The following is a 21,530-nucleotide window of genomic DNA, read 5'->3' as shown; positions in this document are numbered from 1 at the left end:
TATGCGAATGTAAACCTTTAATCTATAAATTGCTTATCATTAATTCTTTCATCATCCATTTGTCTTAATTCAATCCAATCATACCATTTTCCCCAAATTCTATAATATTCAGATTCCTCTTTCTCTCGTAACATCAGGGTTAATTTATCCATCTCAGCACACGCCATTATTTTTTGAATAATTAATTCATCTGATGGTTATCGAGAGTATTTTAACACTGCACATCTCTGTATGATTTGTCAATTGCACCGGGGCAGATAGGACAGCACTCCAGAGGGTGAACCTCATTGCCCAGAGGATCCTGGGTTGCCCTCTCCCCTCTTTGGAAGAGCTTTATAGCTCCCGCTGCCTTAAGAAAGTTCAAAACATTCTCAAAGATCCATATCTCATCCTGGACTCCCTTTTTTTGCACCATTACCATCAGGCTGACTGTACAGAATAATAAAAACAAGGACAAACAGGCTGGAAAACATCTTCTATCCCAGGGCAGTAACTCTATTGTATTCTACTGTAGAGTGCAATATTAATGGGGTTTCCATTCAGTTGTATAGAATGTGAAGGAGGCGTGTTTGTGTTTTATTTTTATAGTTATAATGTACACTGATGATGGCACTTATTTCATTCTACAAGGTGCAATGTCAATAAGGTAAACTAAACTAAACATCTTTGTTGCTCTTCTCTGCCCTCTTTCCAGAGTCTCAACGTCTTTTCTTTATTGTGGTGATCAACACTGGATGCTTTCAAATTGCGGGGGTTGCAGAAGACTCTGGACCAGCCTCCCTTGGGCGGCAGTGAGATCCAGTCCGTTTTTGAAAGGAAATCAAGCCTGACTGTCCTTTGGACGGACAGATCCTGAAGCTGAAGCTCAAACACTTTGGCCACCTAAAGACAAGAGGGGACTCCTCGGAGAAGACCCTGATTTTGGGAAAGATGGAAGGCCAAAGGACGGGGAGACGATTAGATAGTGTCATGGACACAATGGGGCTGTGAGTTTGAGCCACGGTGGTGCAGTGGTTAGAATGCAGAAGTGCAGGCTACTTCTGCTGACTGCAGTGTGGCAGTTCAAATCTCACCAGGCTCAAGGTTGACTCAGAATTCCATCCTTCCCAGGTGGGTAAAATGAGGACCCAGATGGTTGGGGGCAATAAGCCAACTCTGCAAACTGCCTAGAGAGGGTTGTAAAGCACTATGAAGCGATTGCTGTCTTTCCTTCCTTCCTTCCCCCTCCCTTCATGTGGAGTGATTAGAATGTGGAGTATTGCAGGGTAACTCTGCTGACTGCCAGCAGTTTGATTCAGTCTTCTCTCCTTCCCAGGTGGGTAAAATAAGGACCCAGATTGTTGGGGGCAAGAGACTGACTCTGAGAACTGCTTAGAGGGGGCTGGAAAGCACTGGGAAGTGGTATATAAGTCTATATACCACTTCCCAGTGGAATATAGTATATAGCAATAGCCCTTCCTTCCTTCCTTCCTTCCTTCCTTCCTTCCTTCCTTCCTTCCTTCCTTCCTTCCTTCCTTCCTTCCTTCCTTCCTTCCTTCCTTCCTTCCTTCCTTGTTGCACAGTGGTTAGAAGGCAATATTGCAGACTAATTCTGCCCACTGCCAGGAATTTGATTCTCACCAGGTTCAAGGTTGACTCAGCCTTCCATCCTTCCAAGGTCGGTAAAATGAGGACCCAGATTGTTGGGGGCAAGAGACTGACTCTGAGAACTGCTTAGAGAGGGCTGGAAAGCACTGGGAAGTGGTATATAGTCTATATACCACTTCCCAGTTCCTTCCTTCCTTCCTTCCTTCCTTCCTTCCTTCCTTCCTTCCTTCCTTCCTTCCTTCCTTGTTGCGCAGTGATTAGAAGGCAATATTGCAGACTAATTCTGCCCACTGCCAGGAATTTGATTCTCACCAGGTTCAAGGTTGACTCAGCCTTGCATCCTTCCAAGGTCGGTAAAATGAGGACCCAGATTGTTGGGGGCAAGAGGCTGACTCTGTAAACTGCTTAAAGAGGGCTGTGAAGCGATTGCTGACTTTCCTTCCTCCCTCCCTCCCAGTGGTTAGAATGGAGTATTGCAGGCTAACTCTGCTGACTGCCAGCAGTTTGATTCTCAAGGTTGACTCAGCCTTCCATCCTTCCTTCCGAGGTCGGTGAAACAGGAATTGTTGGAGGCAATATACTGACTCTGTAAACCGCTTAGAGAGGCTGTGATGCACCCTGAAGCGGTATATAAGTCTAAGGGCTATTGGACAGACTCCGGGAGACAGTGGAAAGGGCAGTGGGCCTGACATGCTGCGATCTGTTGGGTTACGACCACAATTGAGCCCAAAATTTCCATTGTGAGACATTTGCTAAGTGAATTTTGCTCCATTTTATGACTTGTCTTGCCATAGCTAAGTGAATCACTGCAATTGTTAAGCTAGTAACACAGTTAAGTCAATCTGGCTTCCCCACTTGACTCTGCTTATCAGAAGTTCACAATAGGTGATAGATGACCTCGGCACATTGTGATTGTCATAAATATGGGTCAGTTTCCAAGCATTTGCATTGTGATCGTGTGACCATGGGGGATGTTGCAACAGTTTTTAAGTGTGAAAAGGGGTCATAACTCACTTTGAATGGTCACTGAATGAACTGTTCTAAGTTGAGGGCTACCTGTATTCCAAGTGTGTCTCACCAGGGCAGTATTGCTCCATCCAGAGGTGGGAGTCTCGAAGCATCTTTTCTAACAGATTTTATTAAAGGGCATTACGGGGTAGTTTATTATTATTTTTTTGAACTGCAACTCCCATAATCCAGCGTTAAGAGAGCATTTCTCAATCTTGGCCACTTTCAAGACGGGTGGACTTCAACTCCCAGAGTTTTCCAGCCGGCACTTCTTAGAGTTTTGATCAACTGCCTCCTTGTGGCTTCCCAGGATCTTCAGCATGAAAAGCCTTTTCTCATCTGAAACCCGGAGATCTTTTTAGCAGAGTGAATGCCACAGGGTGATCCATCGGTAGAAAATGGGGTGGGGAATTTTCCTGTAGGCTTTTTTGGGGATTTTCCCAGGGTTTCTGTTTTCTGCAGAGACCCTGGGAAAACATCAGCAAACCAAAATTCATATGAGTGGTCCACAAAATTATGGTGGTCCAAGGTCCAAAAGGTTGGCAACCCCTGGTCTGGAGCACTTAACATAATATGTAATGACAAAAATGTATGTTAAGGAAGTCCACCACATTCAAAGTTTTTTAAAATTTATTTTTTAAATGTGATTCCTCTGCTTGCTTTTTGCTTGGGAGATCCACGTAGGGCATGCAGCCCTCTTCAGAGGTGCCCATATTTTGACTTTTAGCTCTCCTGATGAACCTGCAGCGGATCGAACCTTTGCAATCAAAGCCACAGGCCTGCACCCCCATCCTTGCCCCCCACCAACCCTGGAAGAGCCCCCACCCATCTTGGAAGAGCCCCCCACCCACCTTACAACCATCTTGGAAATCCTCACCTTTTGCAGATCACAGAGCCAGAGCGGTTTTCAAATAATTTATTAGGAATTTAAAACAGAAAATCTGGAGGGGAAAAAAGTGGGGGCGGGTTTACAGGAATGGCGAGAACAAACATTGACATACAATAAAACCGGCTTAATAAAAAACACAGCTTTATTTTCATTTATAAAAGAAGGTTGGCATAGAAGTAGCCCAGCATGTGTGCCAAGGGGGAGGTACAGGAGGGCCGCTCGATAGTCACGTCCCCTGACGCCCCCCCCCCCAGCCGAAGACTAGAATAAAAATAAACCCCTTCCATCAGACACCCCTCCCAACCTGGAGCCCCCACCCCACCCTGCTGGCAGGGATGCACCTGTCCTCTCGCCAGGGAGAGTTTTGGGGGGCTGTGATAGATTGTGGCTGCTTTATTATTTCTCCTTTAGAAAAAAAAACCAGACAAACACACTCATCTGAGTAACAAAAATTATTGCTTTGTGTTTCCAGTATTAATTAGCTGAGTTTTCCTCTTCTTCTTCTTCTGCCACCAAGGAAACTCTCCCAATATTTTTTCTGTTGCTTAAGGGGTGGGGATTCTGCCAGTGAGGGTTAGGGGCCCACAGGAAAGGAGGAAGGAAAGAGGCAAAGGATCTGCAGAGGAAAGCTAATCCCAAAAGTTTTTCCTAGGATTCAGGTCAGAGGCAAAACCCAACAGGCTAAAAACTTGAATTAAAACTAACTTCCAACTAGTTAGCAGACCGGAAACTCGCATGCCGGGAATAAGATTTATAAAGGCCAGATTCCTGATGTCGTTTTCTCCATGCAGGGTCTTTCTCCTCCCCTCCTCCCTCAATCTGACACTGGGGAGACCCTCAAAAAGTTTGACCCCAAATCCCTCTTGCCAAGACCCTCCATTCTGCTAGTGGAAGCTCTCTTTGGCTGTGGCCATGGCATCACCAGCAGTTGGTGAAGGAAAATCTTGTTCTGGACAAGTTTCACTGTTACCGTCAACTGAAAGCGAGGCAGGCGGGATGTTTGCTGCATCCACCTTTTGCCCTCCCCACCCTGGGTGAAGGCCGTAACCCCAGCTGCCTTCCCCAGCCCAGTGGGGAATGACCTTGGCCAGAGAGAGACACTACCTAGGCAGCAGCTGGAGAAGAGACGCTTAAGGATCAGAGGGAGACCCACCTAAATTGGTCAAGGACTTAAACGTGGCGATAGGAAGTTTGTGCCTTCAGGCGGGCATGATTTCTCTGAAGTCAATTTCACCTGGTTGCGTTTCCTGTCTGGTTTACTCAGGCAGGGCTGGTGACACCCTTGTTTGGTTTGCCACGTGCCGAATTCCTCGCTCGCATGACCCTGGCACCCAGAAAGCCTCAGGGAGGAAGGAGGGGCCTCCCTAATGCAGTAACCAGAGCTGGACAAAGCCAAGAGACAGAAGTGGGATAGCTGAATCCTCTTGGGGTAAAACCTGTTTGTCTATTTAATTTTTGTATCCGCGCAATTCTTGAGACTCTTGGTGAACACAAAACTGACTCCTTTGGGTTCTAAGTGGACTCTGAGACTGTGGCAAAAGACCCTCCCCCAAGACAGAGGACAGCCCACCTACCCACCCACTGGCAAAGGATGCAATGTGAATGCCATGCAAAGGAAGTGCAGGCCCTCTCCTCCCCCAGCTTCTCTGCCTCAAATGGGGGGGGCTGGTGGGGAGGGAGGAAGCAAGGCCTGGAGTGGGAAAGATAGAGGATGGATTAGGGACAGTGGTGGTGGTATTCTACTGGTTGCGCCCGGTTCGGCCGAGCCAGTAGTGCCAATGAGCAGCAGAGACCGAACCGGTTCTCTCCACTGCTCCGCTGTTGGGCCCACCCGCCCGCCTGGCTGGCTCCCAGACTCCCCTTTATCCGCTGAATTTGAAGCGCAGCTGCTTTGCGTGGCACAGAATAGCGCTGCGTGGCAGCTGCTGAGGGCGACCGGGATCGTGCAGGCTTGCAGGAGGTGAGTCAGAAAGCCTCTGCACCTGTGCAAAGTACATGTTTGGCACACGTGCGCACACAAAGTGTGTGCATGCACCCAAAGCATGCCCACCGAACTGGTAAAACTTTTTGAATCCCACCACTGGTTAGGGACCCCTCCCCAGCCGCTGGAAACTTGGATCTTCTGAGATATGGCCAAGCTCAAATGGGTATTGTTATTGCTGCTGTACCCTCAGCCGCACATGGCTGCAAAAAGGGAGGACAAAATGTGCCTTTGGGACAGGCGGGGGTCTTGCCTCTCCTTCCCAGACCCCTTGGCTCCGTTGCCAGAGGTGGACAGATGCCTGTCCCCAAAGACACCCCCAGACCACCCTTGCAGCCCATGACCCCCTTGGCAGAAAGTGGCAAATATTGAGAGAGTTGTCCCTGGTCCCAAGCATCAATGGGGGCCAGCCACCGGGCCAAAGTACCCTGTGGGCTCAGGCCACATGAGCGAGCGGCGACGTGGCCTGTTCCCCTTGCTCAGCCAAACAGGCCCTGCTGGTTACATGGCTCCCACCCACCCAGCCCTCCCCACCCTGTCTCTCACCCACCTTGGCTTCCTCCCCGTCCCTCCCCCTGCCCACCCCACCCCCTCCCCTTCCATCTCATCAGAAGTCATAAAAGCTTACAGCAAAAGGTATAAAAAAGAAAGGAGGTTTGTCGTGGTCCAAACAGAGAATATTGCTCACATTGGTGGCTTCAAAGCCCGAAAGAGAGAGGAAAGAAGGAAAGAAGGAAAGAAGGAAGGAAAGAAGGAAGAAGGAAGGAAGGAAGGAAGGAAGGAAGGAAGGAAAGGAAGGAAAGAAAGAAAGAAAGAAAGAAAGAAAGAAAGAAAGAAAGAAAGAAAGAAAGAAAGAAAGAAAGAAAGAAAGAAAGAAAGAAAGAAAAGATCCAAGGTTCCTCTGTTGTGAAGACAAGGCCAAAACGCCTTGCCACAATTTACATATGATACAGAAGCAGCAAGGGAAAAATACAAGAATAACAAACTCATAGTAGCCTAAACTCTAAAAACCAGGGAGAAAAAAAAATCAGAAATAAGGAATAGTGTTTTTTCCTCACTTAGCAAAATATACAGTTTGTATTTGTTCCACAGCAACGCCCCGAGTGTTTATATCCTGTTAATTCTGTATGTCTCAAAAGCCTCACATTGATGGAAAAAAAACATTCCTTGTTTTTAAAAAGAGAGACAGATAAAAACTATTTAAATGCATCAGCCTCTCCGTTCTCTCTCTCTCTCTCTCTCTCTCTCTCTTTCCCCCCTTCGGAAATTGCTTTAGTTGTACATCAACTGGTCCTTTAAAAAGACTTTTGTGACCGAGTCCATACTTTTCCCCATTTCAATATATATATATATATATACATATATATTTATATATATATATCTAAAACAAACAAACAAACAAAAGATTTCAAAGCCAAATAAAAATATTCCTGGATAAAAACTACCTACGCACAGTCACCAAAATAAAAATAGAAATAAAATAAAACGGCTCTTCAGTGGCTCCGAAAAAGAGCGAAAGAACCACCGTGAAAATGAGAGTGCTGATCTCGGTCCCCCGACCCCTCCCCCAAAAAAAACAACAAAAAAAACAAGAACTAACAGGCTAAGAAAATAAATACAAGTAGAAGCAGTGGGTCAGAGGCTTGGGAGGAGAAGTGTAAACGGTCTGTGGTTAGTAGCAGAGGAGGCGTTGGAGGATTTCTCCTCCTGCCCTCCCAATACAGTGCTTTCTGGCCAGCGGGAGGGGGGGCCGGCCGGAGCCCAGCTAACAGCCACAAGTGTGCAGTTTTTGAACGAAAATGAAATCTTGGCTCATCCCTCCGGGTCTGCGGAGTCCTCCAGCTCGCTCTCCTGGGGTTGCTCACTGGGGGATCTGCAGGGAAATCAGAGCCAACGTGAACCGTCGTCCCAATTGCCATTCTCCCAGCCTGCAGCCCGAGGGGCGCACGACACCACGCCTGTCTATCCCACTGATGTGCTGTCCATCTAAGGCAGGGCCCCCAAACTTGGCAACTTTTAAGACTTCTGGACTTCAACTCCCAGAACTCCCACCTACCAGGGTTAATAATACACCAACTGGGATGGGCCAAATTCCCCATCAAATGTGCAAGGTGGACCAGTTAGGTCAGAGCCTCCAAACTTGGCAACTTGTGGACTTCAACTCCCAGAATTCTCCAGCCAGCATAAGTCCACAAGTCTTAGTTGCCAAGTTTGAAGACTTCTGATTTAAGGCTTGGCACCCCCCACTTGTAAGGACTTCTCCAGTCTGGTGGCCCTGGGGGAAGCAGGGGTTGGACTGACTATCCTAGAACCCCCTGCCAGCCCTGACTTGACAGGTTTGGAGGCCCCATCCAAACTACTGACGTGCTGTGCCCCTGAACGGCCTCCCCCAACAATAGCAGTCGCACTTAAATTTATATCCTGCTTTACTGCCCTCTCTAAGCGCTTTTCAGAGTCCGCTTCTTGCCCTCAACAATCTGGGTCCTCATTTTACGGACCTTGGAAGGACGGAAGGCTGAGTCCACCTTGAGCCTGGTGAGATTCGAACTGCTAAATTGCAGGCAGCCGGCAGTCAGCAGAAGGAGCCTGAAGTACTGCACTCTAACTACTGTGCCACTGCGGCTCAAGTACACGGGGTCTCTTTGCCAGCATGCAAAGAAGACCAGAGTTCCCCAAACTTTCTGGCTTTGCGGACTGGTGCGGAGGGGGAGAGGAGAAGGGATGGTTCCTGGGGGGCAAGCAACCACACACGGGCCTGCTACTCCCAGGGCCTGGTTCCGAACAGCTCAGAGGCTGGGTAGTTGGCCATGTCTCAGACCCCTGAATTAGACGACAGGAAGTCCTCACTTAACGGTGGGTGGTGTGGTGGCCTAGAGGTGGAACTTCTGCGCCACAATCAGGAGGCTGTGAGTTTGATCCTTAGGTAGAGGCAGATATTTCTCTCTCTGGGCACCCTGAGAATATACAGTATCTGCTGCTGCATCTGGCCAGTAAACCCTCCGCTCCAGTCAGCTGCCCAGAGTCCACCCCAAAGCACTGCAAGTCTACTCACTCGGCTCTATTGCAAGTTTTAATAGTCACTGAGCGGTTAAAGGAAGACGGCCATGTAAATAGTCCAAGAGATGGTGCCCTGGAGGGCTTCCTTCTGTATGAAACGGGCCCCCTCCTCACACCATCCAGGGGGCAGCAGCAGATGAAACCTCCCGATGGAGAGACAAGGTGTTCCAGGGCAGGCCCAGGAGTTTTTCCCCAGCCGAAGTCAAACGGAGGTTTTTCTCCTCCTCCTCCTCCTCCTGCCCTCTAGAGCCCACTTACCATCTGTTTTCTTGGTCCTCAGCTTCAATGATAACCGTTAGTAAATGCCGTTGCAATCAAAGGCCCCTGCAAAAGATGGCCCATGCTATTCAACGGAACCCACAGCGATTCCCAAAGGACTTGCAGCATTAGGTAAAGTTAAGCTTCAGCCGTCAGAATTTTGTGAGGGGAGAAAAGATGCTCATATTAGCCCACCTGTTCTGACCCAGCTCCCCAAACAGGACAAACCGTCTGAAGTTAACTCAAAGATTCTGGCAAAAAGTTTCTCTCTCACCGCAGGCTAACGAGTCCGTTTGGCCAGAGGAGGAATAGTTGTCTGCCCCCCCTATTCATCTCCGCCCCCTGCCTTTTATCCCCAGAGCTAGGGCGGGGCTTTGCTAGCAGCGGTGGCTCTTCTATCCCAAGGACCAGCCCATAGATTTCCACTGCTCTCCTCTCCTCTGCCTTCTGCGCATCCACGCCTCAGGCACTGGACCCGGCTGTTCCTCCTCTTCCTCATCAGCCACCTCCAGACCTGGGGGCTGTTGACTCTCCACCTGAGGGCTGACGGGTGGTACAGGCGCCCACTCTGTTTCTCGGTCTCGGTCTCTCTCTCTGCCAGTTCCTCCTCCCTCTTCCTCCTCAGAGCTCTCAGGTAGCCTTGATGGTGACCCTGACTCCCACGCCTCCTCCTCCTCCTCTGATCTGGCTGGTGCAGGGACCAGCAGCCGACAGGCCACCACACCCCTCTCTGGCTGGTTTGGTTCCCCCTCTGAGAGTCTCTTCTGTGGACACTTGGCTGGGGCCACGCAGGGGTGGCCAGGTGAGGCTCAGCGGTATCTTGCAACTGAAGCCGGGAGACTCCTATGAGGGGGACCCCTTGTGCACAGAAGAGCTGGAGTTGCGACTCAACCAACACAACTTTAAGGGCTCAGAAGAAGCCCGGCCTCCTTCGGCTCACGAGGATTGAGCGGGTCTCCATAAGCCCTCAGCCCAGGAATCTTTGCTTGTCATCCCCTGCCCTGACCCAAGAAAACTCCTCTCTCCCAAGACCAGGAGCTGGCCGGGACCCCCCCCCCCGGCCCCTTTCCCTGTGCCCTGCCCATGGACGCCCCCCCAGAGCACTCACCCCTAGGCTGTGGCCAAAGCCGGTGCTGGGGGCGGGACTTGCCGCACTGATGTAACTGCTGACTCCTGAATCCTGATTGGCTGCTCCATAAAGCTCAGCCATGGGCCCAGGGCTGGTGGTGCCCAGGAAGCCGCCAGTGCGGCTGGGGGTGGAACCTACCGGAGGAAGCAACACTAGCCAGTCGAGATGCTACAATGGCACCCTGGCCCCCCCACCCCCACCTCCCAGCCCTTCAGAAAAGGTCCCTGGAGACCTCTGGGAAGAGATGTGGCAGTTACCTGTCCCTCGCACCACAGCTGCAGCCGCCGCCGCCGCCATTGGTCCATAAGCAGTGAGGGGGATGGCTGCGGGAGAAAGAGGCAGAGTCAGGGATTGGCCGGGCAGGGAAATCCAGCAATGCCCAGCCAGTGCCCACTACAGATAGCGCGTCTGCATGGGGCAGTTATGGCATGCCATTGCGTTTGTGGGTGGCCACCAGGCCAAGGATGTCCTGCAAAACCAGCTGACTAGCATGAGAAATAGCATTAGCCTTTAGACTTATATACCGCTTCTCAGTGCTTTTACCACCCTCTCTAAGCGGTTTACAGAGTCAGCCTCTTGCCTCCCAACAGTCAGAAGGTTGGGTCAACCTTGAGCCTGCAGGCAGCCAGCAGCCCTGCAGTCCTGCACCCCAACCGCTGCGTTACCAAGGCTCATTCAGTCAAACTCCAATCCATCTAATTAAGGTTTCCCCCAATATAAAACCAGCCTGAAAATGACAATGCCTGTGAGCTCAGCAGGACATCATCTTGATTCCTTTCCAGAAACTAAACCATGGGACACACAGGGCATCTCTTTTTGGCACTCTACTTGGGAGATGGTCCTGCCTGATCCAGGGGGCTCCCCCTCAAATGATACTTAGGAGGCTACTGGAGACCAGGCTGCTCTCCCAGGCCTCAGGGTAGGGTGATAGCAATAGTGCTGAGTCCTCATTTTACCCCGCTCGGAAGGACGGAAGGCTGAGTCAACCTTGAGCCTGGTGAGATCTGAGCTGCCAAATTGTAGGCAGCCAGCAGGCAGCAGAAGGAGCCTGCAGTCCTGCACTCTAACCACTGCGCCACCGTGGCTCTTTGACCCCCAACCCCCACCTGCCCATTTCCCAAGGGCCAAGGCAGACCCCCTGTCTGGTGTTCCATGAAGCCATCGCTTGGAAGCATGCGTGTGAGAGAGAGAGAGAAGGAGGGGATCATGACGTGACAAAAGAGGAAGGAGACATGCACGTCCCAGGGCCCAGCCAGCTGCTCTGGGGCCTTCTGGGTAAATTCTGAAGGTCTGCATTAATAGGATGCTCTGCTAATGGCGGCTAAGATGATTTACTTGCCATTCTTGAACCTCCGGCACCGGCCCTAAAATCAGCTCTAGCAGAACCTCAGGCCCCAAACAATCCACAGAGTTCCTGCCCTCTCCACACCCCTGTCATAACAAACCTGGGCATGTTTCCCTTTTCTTTTCCCCTTTGTGCCTTTCCTTCTTGAAGTGGAAATCAAAGCAAGATGCGGTGTGTGTGTGTGTACATGTTCATATTCATCCTGTCAAGTTGGCACACACACGTTGTGGCTAAATCCTGGCTCACCTGAAGCACCCAACCCTCTTTGACAACAGAACATAAACATATATTACGCATGCGAAGAACGGAAGGAGATCTTTGGCCCCCTGAAACCAGGAGCGGCTCAGAGCTTCCGGCTTCACGAGGGGCTGCAAAGTCTCAGCGAATCTCTGAAACGAATGTTAGCATTTTCCCGAAGGAATTCTCAACCAGCCAAGAGGCTCCGCTGAGCTTCTTCTGCCCAACCCTTTCTGGTTTGCAGCATTCACACGAACAGTCTGTTACGCGAATGGAGAGGGGAGCCATGATCTGATACAGGTTTTTGAGGTGGGTGTCTGGGGGACCAATGCAGCCCCAACCAGGGGTGGGATTCACATTTTTTAATAACTGGTTCTGTGGGCGTGGCTAGGTGGACGTGGCTTCTTCCTCTTTTTTGGCAGCAACCCCCCGTGCCCCCCTTTGGGCCTCCTGGGCCTTGGGGAAGCCTCCTGGGTGAAGCAGTAAGACAGCAAGCAGGATCCCGGCACAGCTGATCGTCAGAACAGCTGATCGTCGGGGGAAAAATACCGTAAGGAGCGACTGGGTGGGGGAGAATGCAGTCAGCAAGGTCAGGCATGCGTGCAATATTGTGCATGAGTGATAAGGACCGACTGGGTGGGGAGGGGAGGGCGGAGAGGGGCAGGGCCAGCCAGGGGCCTGATTTCCCAGTTACCTGAACTGCGCAGAATCATAACAACTAGTTCTATAGAACCGGTTTGAACCGGTAGAATCCCACCCCTGTCCCCATCCTGCTCTGAAGTATGCCCCCATCTTCTGAGAAAGATGGAGGTGGGCGAGGAGCCAGGGAACCAGGTTTTAACCCCTCTCTCTGGGAGGAGCCACTAAAGGCATCCACAGATTTATACCAGAGCATGAATTTAGGACGGCAGAAGAAAGGGAGTCCTCGTCCCCCAGCCCACTTTTCCTTGCAGTCCAAAGCTCAGAGGAGGCCTCAAGAGTGAGGAGAAGCTCAGCCAATGAGATGGAAGCAGTTGGGCTATCGGCTTAGAAACAGAAGCACAGGGCAAAATCACCTTTATGAAGCCTTGAAGGGATGGGAACAGCAAGAAGGAACCTCGAAAGGGGAAGGAAAGAAGGAGAGAGAGGAAAAGTGGAATGAAAGAAGAGAAAAGGAAGAAGGAAGGAAGGAGAGACAGTGAAAAAGTGAAATGAAAGAAGGAAAGACAGAGGAAAGGCGGAAGGAAGGAAGGAAGGAAGGAAGGAAGGAAGGAAGGAAGGAAGGAAGGAAGGAAGGAAGGAAGGAAGGAAGGAAGGACAGTGGAAAAGTGGCATGAAAGAAGGAAAGAAAAAGAAAGGGAGGGAGGACAGACAGAGGAAAGGGGGAAGGAAGGAAGGAAGGAATTTAAGCCCTAAGTGGTCCTGGATCTCAGTGACTGGGCTCAGCTCCTTGTTGGCCTGTACTAGTTTGTTCATTGATTAGTCCCGTGACCTTATCGAACAATGCTGGCTTCCACAGGAAGCAGTAAAGTTCTTTCATGCTGACTCCAAGAAAACCGGAGAGCGCCATATTCCTCCTGCTCTCCTTCGATCCATTTTTTTGCGGCTGCAGAGAAGACAAATCTACACAACAGCTGCACTCCGTCAGTGGGAGGATGGTCTCACTTATGGACCAGGTGGCCCATCTTCCTGCCAATCTCCAAAAACTATTTTGATAACAATTCTTTTGCATAACCAGAGCTTGGAGCTTGGAGCAGCTGGTGACAGGCATCCAAGTTTCAGCCCAACCCATTTCACCTGTGGGTCCTAGCTGGCAAATCGGGTGGGAGACGGGTTGTTTTTTTGTAAATCAGCCTGGCGAAATGTGTTAGCAAGGATCTGATGTTGACCAGACAACTTTGAGGCTCAGAAAGGGGAAAGGATAGAATAGACTAGAATATAGAGTAACAGAGTTGGAAGGGACCCTGGAGATCTTCTAGTCCAACCCCCTGCTTAGGCTGGACAAGTGGCATTTCAGGCAAGTGGTTGTCCAATCTTTTCTTTAAAACTTCCAGTGTTGGAGCATTCACAACTCCTGGAGGTAAGTTATGAGAAGGGGTGGTCTCCAGCCCGGACTTCTGCTTCACTCAGAAATTGGTGGGCAGCCAGTTCTTGGTTCTTATTTAACAACAACAATACCTCCAGCCACCTGAGCATAGCCCCTGATTCTGAAATCTGGCCTCTGAACTGTTTTCAAAACCTCTGATTTTCCTCAAAGAAGTAAGGTGTGTGCCTCATGTTCCTGTTCTAAACCCAGCGTGTATTTATGTTCTGTTCTAACGTGCAATGCTTCTTTTAAATCATATGTTTGCCACCTCGGGGTGCAAGAGAGTCCTAGAATATTAGGGCAGGAAGGGACCGTGGAGGTCTTTTAGTCCAACCTCCTACCCATGGCAGGAGACCCTATACCAGGAGACCCTATACTTGGCAACTTTGAGATTTGTGGACTTCAACTCCCAGAATTCTCCAGCCAGCTATGTTGAAGTCCACAAGTCTTAAAGTTGCCAAGTTTGGAGACCTCTGCCCTAGACCATTCCAGACAAATGGCTATCCAGTCTCTTCTTGAAAACCTCCGGTGATGAACCACTCGTAACTTCTGAAGGCAAGCGGCTCCATTGATGAATTGTTCACACCATCAGGTTGGTTCTCTTTTTAACAAGCTTTCACCCATTACTTCTTGCCTGGCCTTCGGGTGTTTTGCAAAAGAGGCTGACCCCCTCTGCTCTGTGACAGCCTCTCAAGTACCGGAAGACAGTATCGCGTCACCCCTAATCTTTCCCTCCATCAGTCGTGAGCTTAGATGACTCAGAAAGGCAATGTTTTCCTTTCGAGTCCAGTTGCTCAGAAGTGACAAAGAAAAGGTCACCACTACATCTTGGCTTCTCTCTTCCAGATGTTTGGGGTGGATCTCACACAGGCAGTTTTGAAAATAACCAACTCCTTCAAAGGAGCATTTGAGAGGCAGCCTGTGCAACCACTGCGAGTGGGGAGCTTTGCGTAACCTCCAAAATATTGTCTGAGTACAAAAGGGAACATGAGCATGCTGGAAAATGTTTGGGGTTCAGAAAACGGGGGGTATTCCAATATTCAAAGCAGACTGTTTTGCATCCAACTTTGGGAAGTTCCATATTCAGAACCGTTTGGAAAAAAATGTTTTGCACAATCCTCTGAAGGAGAAGTTGACCTTCCAGGTATTTTGAAGCTGCAATTCCCAGAATTGATCCCAGTGGTGGGACTCGTCTCTGGGGGGAGGTTTGAGTCGGCCTACTGAGATAAGGTGGACCAATGGTTGATTTCTTGGTGTGGAGACAATAACTTGGTCCTCAACACCAATAAGACCAAGGAGCTTATAGTGGACTATAGAAGGAACAGATCAGACCTCCAGCCCTTGCTTATCCATGGAGACCGAGTGGAGCAAGTGGCCAGTTTTAAGTTTCTGGGTGTTACCCTAAAAGAGGACCTGACCTGGGGTGCCCACATTGCAGCCCTGGTCAAAAGGGCCCAGCAGAGATTCTACTACCCAAGGCTTCTCAGAAAACAACAACTGAATGAGAAACTGCTGGTGACCTTCTACCGCTGCACCACAGAGAGTATCTTAACTTACTGCACCTCTGTATGGTTTACCAATTGCACAGGGGCAGATAGGAAAGCACTCCAGAGGGTGAATATCATTGCACAGAGGATCATGGGTTGCCCTCTCCCCTCTTTGGAAGAGCTTTAGAGCTCCCGCTGCCTTAAGAAAGTACAAAACATTCTCAAAGATCCATATCTCATTCTGGACTCCCTTTTTTTGAACTATTACCATCTGGCAGACGGTACAGGATCACAAAAACAAACACAAATAGGCTGAAAAATAGCTTCTGTCCCAGGGCAGTAACTCTTTTGACTTCTACTGCATAGTGCAGTGTTGGTGCGGTGTTGCGGGTTTTCAGTTCAATGTGTGGAGTGTGAAGGATGTGTGTTTGTGTTTATTTTCATGGTCATGATGTGCACTGAAGATGGTGTTTGATTTCGTTGTACGAGGTGCAATGACAATAAAGTAAACTTAACTAAACTAAACTAAATTAAAATTCCTAATCACATCTGACTAACAAACTTTTGAGTTATGCCTTTTCATCAAAACGATGGAAAAGATGCTATCAGATTTTTTTCCCCCTCGAACACTAATCTGGCTCTCCTCTTACCACAGCCAATCTGGAGAGCCAACATCCTTTCCTGATCCATTTGTCTGCCATGGCTTCCAGGATACGGCTCTCTTCAGTGGCTCCCTCCTGCAGAACCAGGTGCTCTGCCATGGAAGGATGGCACAAAAGGCAACTCAGGGGTTACCCAATCGGTGGTTTCCACGGAAGGTAAAGAGCAGAAACAGTGAATGATTTAGAGATGGAGAACGCGGGTTCCTCCTTTTATCTAAGGGTGTGAGAATGCTCCAACTCCCCTCGACAGGGAGCAGCTATGGAGTGGGGAACAAATGTCCCAGTGTGCATCCGTTCCTCTCCATGAGCAGCTTCTCGGCTCCCCAGAACCCCATCCTGAGGCTAAAGCCAGAGAACCCAAACCAGCCCAGGCCTGCCTACCGGCAACTCCTGGCCTCCGAAGCCACAAGGCAAGGAAAGCACCACCCACCCTCCTCTTCCAGCTGTTGCAAGGAGAAAACTGGTGGGACTGACCTGTGAGCTCGGGGAGGACAGGGGCACTCGGGAGGGGAGTCCGCTCTACCCGGAACTCTAAAAAGGAAAAGCAAGACAACTTAGGATGCTCCTTCGGGGCCTTCAGCTCTGGGACAGAAGAGCTAGCAGAGGCAAGGGTGGAAGAGGAAGAGGAAGGAGCGCAAAAGGCAAGCACAGGAAATGGAAATCCTCAGAGAGACTGCCCGAAAACAGCCAGAGGAGCAACGCCCACCAGCAGTTCCAAGGTGGCCTTGCTCAAAGTTATCAGGTGCAGCCAACAGCCTTTGCCCCACCTGTAGGAGTAGGAACCCAGAAGACACACCTCACGGCTCTTTCTGACGGTCTGTGCAAGTGAAAACTATTGGTCTACTAAGTACTAACTATTATCAGGGCAACCTGGTCTATTCAAATATGAGATGAAGCATTCTGCTTCCGCTTTCACCTTTCAGCCCCCACGCAGGAGCCTTCGCAGCCATTATTTCTTTGCCGGTGAATATAAATTTAACACAAAAATATTGGTCTACTAAGGTGCTCATGCATCAGACTGAATTTTAAGGCTGGAGAGGGCAGGGTATGGATGTCATTCAAAGAGAAAATAATACACAAGTCAGAACATTGTTCCCCTGTGGCTTTCACACTTCTCTTTGTTCAGAAGTGCATCCCAAAATGCAGACATTTAGAGACACTGACCTTTAAAAGCATGAATGCCAAAATGCACACTTTACAGAAAATTCTGGGCAGAAGGGTGTACGTAAAGCGCTTCACAATCTGTGGTTTATTCAGATGGTTTGGGTCCTACCGGACTTCGCCTCACACCTCTGGCACATTAAGCTTTATAAAATGCTCCCATTTTTAAAAGGGAGTGACTCTGGGAAAAAGACAGTTCTCGGCTGGGGGTGTAAGCAGCCATAGAAGGAGAAACTCCAAAAGTAGGGAGTCTTTTGAAAGAGTCTGAAGGCATCAATTAAGTGAAGGAAAGCCACCATCCTATTGCTTTAGTAAATCTTGCAGCAAGGTTGACTTAGATCAGCGTTCTCAATCTCAGCTGCTACACGACGGGTGGACTTCAACTCCCAGAATTCTGGGAGTTGAAATCCGCACGCCTTAAAAGTTTGTTAGCATGGCTTTCTGGGAGTTGGGAGTCTAGGAGTCTTAAAAGTGGCTGAAGGTTAAGAAACCCTGAACTAGGGGGCCTCCGGGAGCCACTGTACCTCTAGGACTCTTGAGAATTCAACCAGCATCTGAGAAAAGAAAAATATAATTCTTTTCCTATTTCATCTCAGCTTTGGGGGAGGCCTTTCACGTTCCCCACCCCCCCAGGGAAGGAGGACAATTTGCAAAGAAGGTTTGCAAATGTGTTTGACCACGCAAAAGCAACACAAAATTAGAGGAAGAAGGACCTACCGGGAAACTGGTAGGTATAGCCAGGTGCAATGCTGGTGTAGCTCCGGCTTGTGTAGGTGGCTGCCTGGAAACCTGGGTACCCTATTCTCAAAGAGAGAAGAAGATCAGAAGGCCCCATTAAAAAACAAACATCCCCCTTCCCCCCCTCTCCACCCACATCCAGTTTTAACTCAGGGGCCCAGAGGATGGGGTGTGGGGTCCTTTCTCGGCGACGTGCCTGCCGTTCTCTGGTTCTTCCAGAAGAGGGTGCTGCCGCTTTCCCATCCTTACCTAACATGCCGATGCCCAACATGAAGGCGTCCATCCCGTAAGGCATCACTCGGGAGCGTCCCCTCGCGGAGCCAGTGGGCGACATCACTTCCTTGGGCTGAGCCTTTTTACATTCCACCTGGCACCAGACACAACATTAAGATAACCCTATAAAAAGGGGGTGCACGTTTCATGGCTACTGCAGGGGACTCATCAGAACTTTGCTTCTGGACGACAGCTGTCTGGCCCTTGCTATAAAACACGCACGATCCTCCCCTAATTGCACCGTGTTCTTCTATTAATAGTGATAATAATTTATTAAATTTAAGTGCCACTTCACTCTCAGGGACTGGGCAGCTTATGAGCGATTAAGAATGTATCTTTTCTTTTATATATACTGAAAGCATTTGCACCAAGACAAATTCCTTGTGTGTCCAATCACACTTGGCCAATAAAAGAATTCTGTTCTATTCTATTCTGTTCTGTTCTATTTCTATTCTATTCATTCAGAACACTTAAAATTAGGAACAATGCAAAACCACAAAAAACAAGGCAGACTGAAAGGGCAGGTCATAAAAGAGGACCTGATCTGGGGTGCTCACATTGCAGCCCTGGTCAAAAGGGCCCAGCAGAGATTATACTACTTGAGGCTTCTCAGGAAACAACAATTGAATAGAAAATTGCTGGTGACCTTCTACCGCAGCACCATAGAGAGTAATTTAACTTACTACACCTGTATATGGTTTGACAATTGCACAGGGGCAGATAGGACAGGGCTCCAGAAGGTTAATGTCATTGCCCAGAGGATCCTGGGTTGCCCTCTCCCCTCTTTGGAAGAGCTTTATAGCTCCTGCTGCCTTAAGAAAATTCAAAACATTCTCAAAGATCCATCTCATCCTGGGCTCCCTTTCTTTGAACTATTACCATCTGGCAGATGGTACAGGAGAATAAAAACAAGGAACAAAGAGGCTGAAAAACAGCTTCTATCCCAGGGCAATACTATAGTGCAACATTAATGCAATATCAGGGGTTTTCAATTCAATTGTACAGAATGCGAAGGATGTATGTTTGGGTTTCATTTTTATAGTTATAATAATGTACACTGAAGATGGCATTTAATTTCGCTCCGCCAGGTGCAATGACAATAAAGTAAACTAAAAAACTAAAAGAGCAGAAATGGGCAAACCCAGATGGGCACAAGGAAAGGGGCATCAATCATCTGGCTTGGGTGAAGAGCCACATCTTCAGGGCTTCGAAATACCAGAGGAGTTAGGGCAATCTGATTGCCAAAGGAAACCCTATTCCAGAAGGCAGGAGATGCTACAGAGAAAATTCACTTTGAGGGTGTGATAGGTGGCATTGCTTAATCCAAGGGTCCTCAAACTTGACAGCTTTAAGACTTGTGGACTTCAACTCCCAGAATTCCTCCTCAAGTCATGTTAGCTCAGGAATTCTGGGAGTCCACAAGTCTTAAACTTGCTAAGTTTGAAGACCCTTGGCTTAATCGATGGAGCCCAGAGCATGCCAACCCCAGCTGGGAAGATACTGTGGAGACAGATATTTAGGAAGAAAGCACCTGAGCCTTGCCATCTCCCTCAGCCCTTTGCCTCAGAAATGCTGCACAGGGTTGACAAAAAATTAACTTTCAGCTTTGCACCTCCAGCTGTATAGACCAATTCCCAGAATTCCCCTACTAGCTACAACTATTGCTGAGAATTCTAGATGTGGAATTCCACATGTTTGGAGAACACCTGACTGGACAAAGCTGATTTCAAGGAGGGCAGAAGAATCTCCTTGTAGGTGTGGTCCCTCCGTGTCCCTCCGAGTGGGACCCCATTCTGTGAGGCTAAACCTGGCCAAACTCGCCAGTAAAACCACCACGGAGGGTCATGGGTCAAGTTGCGGAGGCCATAACAGCCTGACCCTCATGTCCAGGGGGAAGAAAGACGTAGCAGCAAGGGACACCATCCCATCAACCCAAACCCACTGACACCCATCCAACTTTCTTTGTGCTAACCATTTTGTTGTTGATCTCATGGAAGTGGATCTCGCAGACTTTCTCCACGATATCTTCGCTTTCAAAGGTGACAAACCCAAACCCTGAAAGAGAAACAAAAACAAACCCATCTCAGTCAAGTCAAGAAGCCCCTAGGAAGCTCTCCAGGGCTCCAGCTCAAGCCTTCGGTCCCTTTGGCAATCTATCATCCTCTTTTAATGACCTCATAATCCCTTGCAGGGTGGAGTCTGGGCAACTGTATGGAGCTGAGTGTTTACTGGCCAGATGCCCTTCCTGTCGCCAATGCAGAGCTTTGTTCAGCAGATATATTATCACTGTGCCCAGACAGAGAAATATCTACCTGCTGTGGTTCGCCGGCAGCCTGTGCAGACGGCAGCGGAATCGGACAGTGGGGAAGAACAGGGACGAGTCTGGGAGTCTGGAGAGGACTCGGATGAGGGTCCTGCATCCGATGCAGGGATGGGGCCAGGACCATCTGGGAGTGGGGTGCTGACTCTGGAGCCTCCGGAGTCTGGCATCAGCGAGGCAGAGGACCCAGGGGAGCCTGTTCCCAGTGCGCATGTGCCCAGAACTGCTAGAAGGCGAGAGCAGCTTAGACAAAAGGGGAGACTCGGGAGTAAGGCTGGGAGGTGATTGGCCCCACCCATAAGGTATAAAGGACAGGCAAAGGTAGAGAAAACTTTACAGGAAGCAAACTCGTTCACTCTGTTCGGATTAACCCTTGAAGCTCTGTGTGGACTTTGTACTTCGGTTGTTTTTTTAAAAATTCATTTGGCATTCTAGTTGTTGGCAGCAATTCAAAGGAGAGAAAGGTGGGTGCTTATCTTGAGGGACTGTTTGGGACTCATTACCAGCTGGGAATGAAAATAATTCCCAGCGTTGAAATAAAACAGGAATTGTTTTAACCGAGCATGTGCTTAATTACGGTCTCGGGAAAGCCTTGGTCAGAACACTACCTCTACCTGATAGATTGTCCTTTTCACAATCTATCATGAGATTAAAACAGCCAACAGGCTGCTTCAAATCCAGAAAGGCAAAAGGAACATTATCCTTTTCAGTGAAGAATCTCCATGTTGTTGACCTGGAAGGGTAACCATCCTGAAGTAGGACTGGCCAGCAGAGGCGAATGCCATTTTCTACAAGATGTAGACAAGCGGTGACTGGAAAAGCGCTGAGGAACGTGGGCATCAGCAGTCCATCTCTCTCTCTCCTGCCTACTCTTCCGAGCTCTCCCTACCCACCCCTATCATTTCAAAGGCTCCCCCCTGCAGAAGAGAGGCATCCGAGTTGGCACGCGGGAGGCATCGCCCGCCCTCCGCCCTGCTGGGGCACAGCCACCTCCCCCACCAGCCGAGGCTTCCTTTCTGCAGCCTTTCTCTGGGCAAGACAGAGCAGGCCTGGTCAGCGTTTCACAGCAGGCCTCAGCTGCCCCCCCCCCCAGTTACTATGGCAAAGTTAAGTTGCTTTTTAAAATCCTGGCTGCAAATACCGGCACTGGCTCAGATTTCCTTAAGCCCTGGTGGATGGCAGCCAGGAAGCCAGGTACCAAAGAAAGGATGAGGGCCCAGGAAGGGAGAACAGAGCGCGGAAGAAGCCTGGAAAATGGGCCAAGGAGTCCCCCCCCACCCAGGGGGCAAAGGCAGAGCTGCATCTCTCTGGTTAAAACAGAGCGTAATGGGGG

At 49.4% G+C, this 21,530-nt stretch overlaps 1 protein-coding gene across 4 annotated transcripts in view; it reads right to left on the bottom strand.

Annotated features, from left to right (window-relative positions):
- Nucleotides 1–6,875: 6,875 nt before the first annotated feature.
- The window catches only part of MSI1 (musashi RNA binding protein 1), a 59,801-nt gene continuing 45,146 nt past the window's right edge, over nucleotides 6,876–21,530 (bottom strand). The window contains exons 8-15 of one of the 4 annotated variants that reach the window (XM_026689358.2): nucleotides 19,850–19,932; nucleotides 17,854–17,971; nucleotides 17,584–17,664; nucleotides 16,180–16,236; nucleotides 10,167–10,232; nucleotides 9,889–10,043; nucleotides 8,781–8,846; nucleotides 6,876–7,338 (exon numbers count right to left, since the gene is read on the bottom strand). In XM_026689358.2, the coding sequence (XP_026545143.1) occupies nucleotides 8,805–8,846; nucleotides 9,889–10,043; nucleotides 10,167–10,232; nucleotides 16,180–16,236; nucleotides 17,584–17,664; nucleotides 17,854–17,971; nucleotides 19,850–19,932 (602 nt within the window). In that variant the 3' untranslated portion in view covers nucleotides 6,876–7,338; nucleotides 8,781–8,804. Of the gene's footprint in view, nucleotides 7,339–8,780; nucleotides 8,847–9,888; nucleotides 10,062–10,166; nucleotides 10,233–16,179; nucleotides 16,237–17,583; nucleotides 17,665–17,853; nucleotides 17,972–19,849; nucleotides 19,933–21,530 lie in introns of all 4 variants that reach the window. The other 3 variants (XM_026689357.2, XM_087943086.1, XM_087943087.1) reach the window with 3 other exon arrangements.

The sequence above is a fragment of the Notechis scutatus genome, chromosome 13 (assembly GCF_049901735.1).
Source record: "Notechis scutatus isolate UNSWTSFEM ecotype Mainland chromosome 13, rNotScu1.2, whole genome shotgun sequence".
Classification (NCBI taxonomy): Eukaryota; Metazoa; Chordata; class Lepidosauria; order Squamata; family Elapidae; genus Notechis; species Notechis scutatus.
This window is presented reverse-complemented; position numbering and strand designations above follow the sequence as displayed.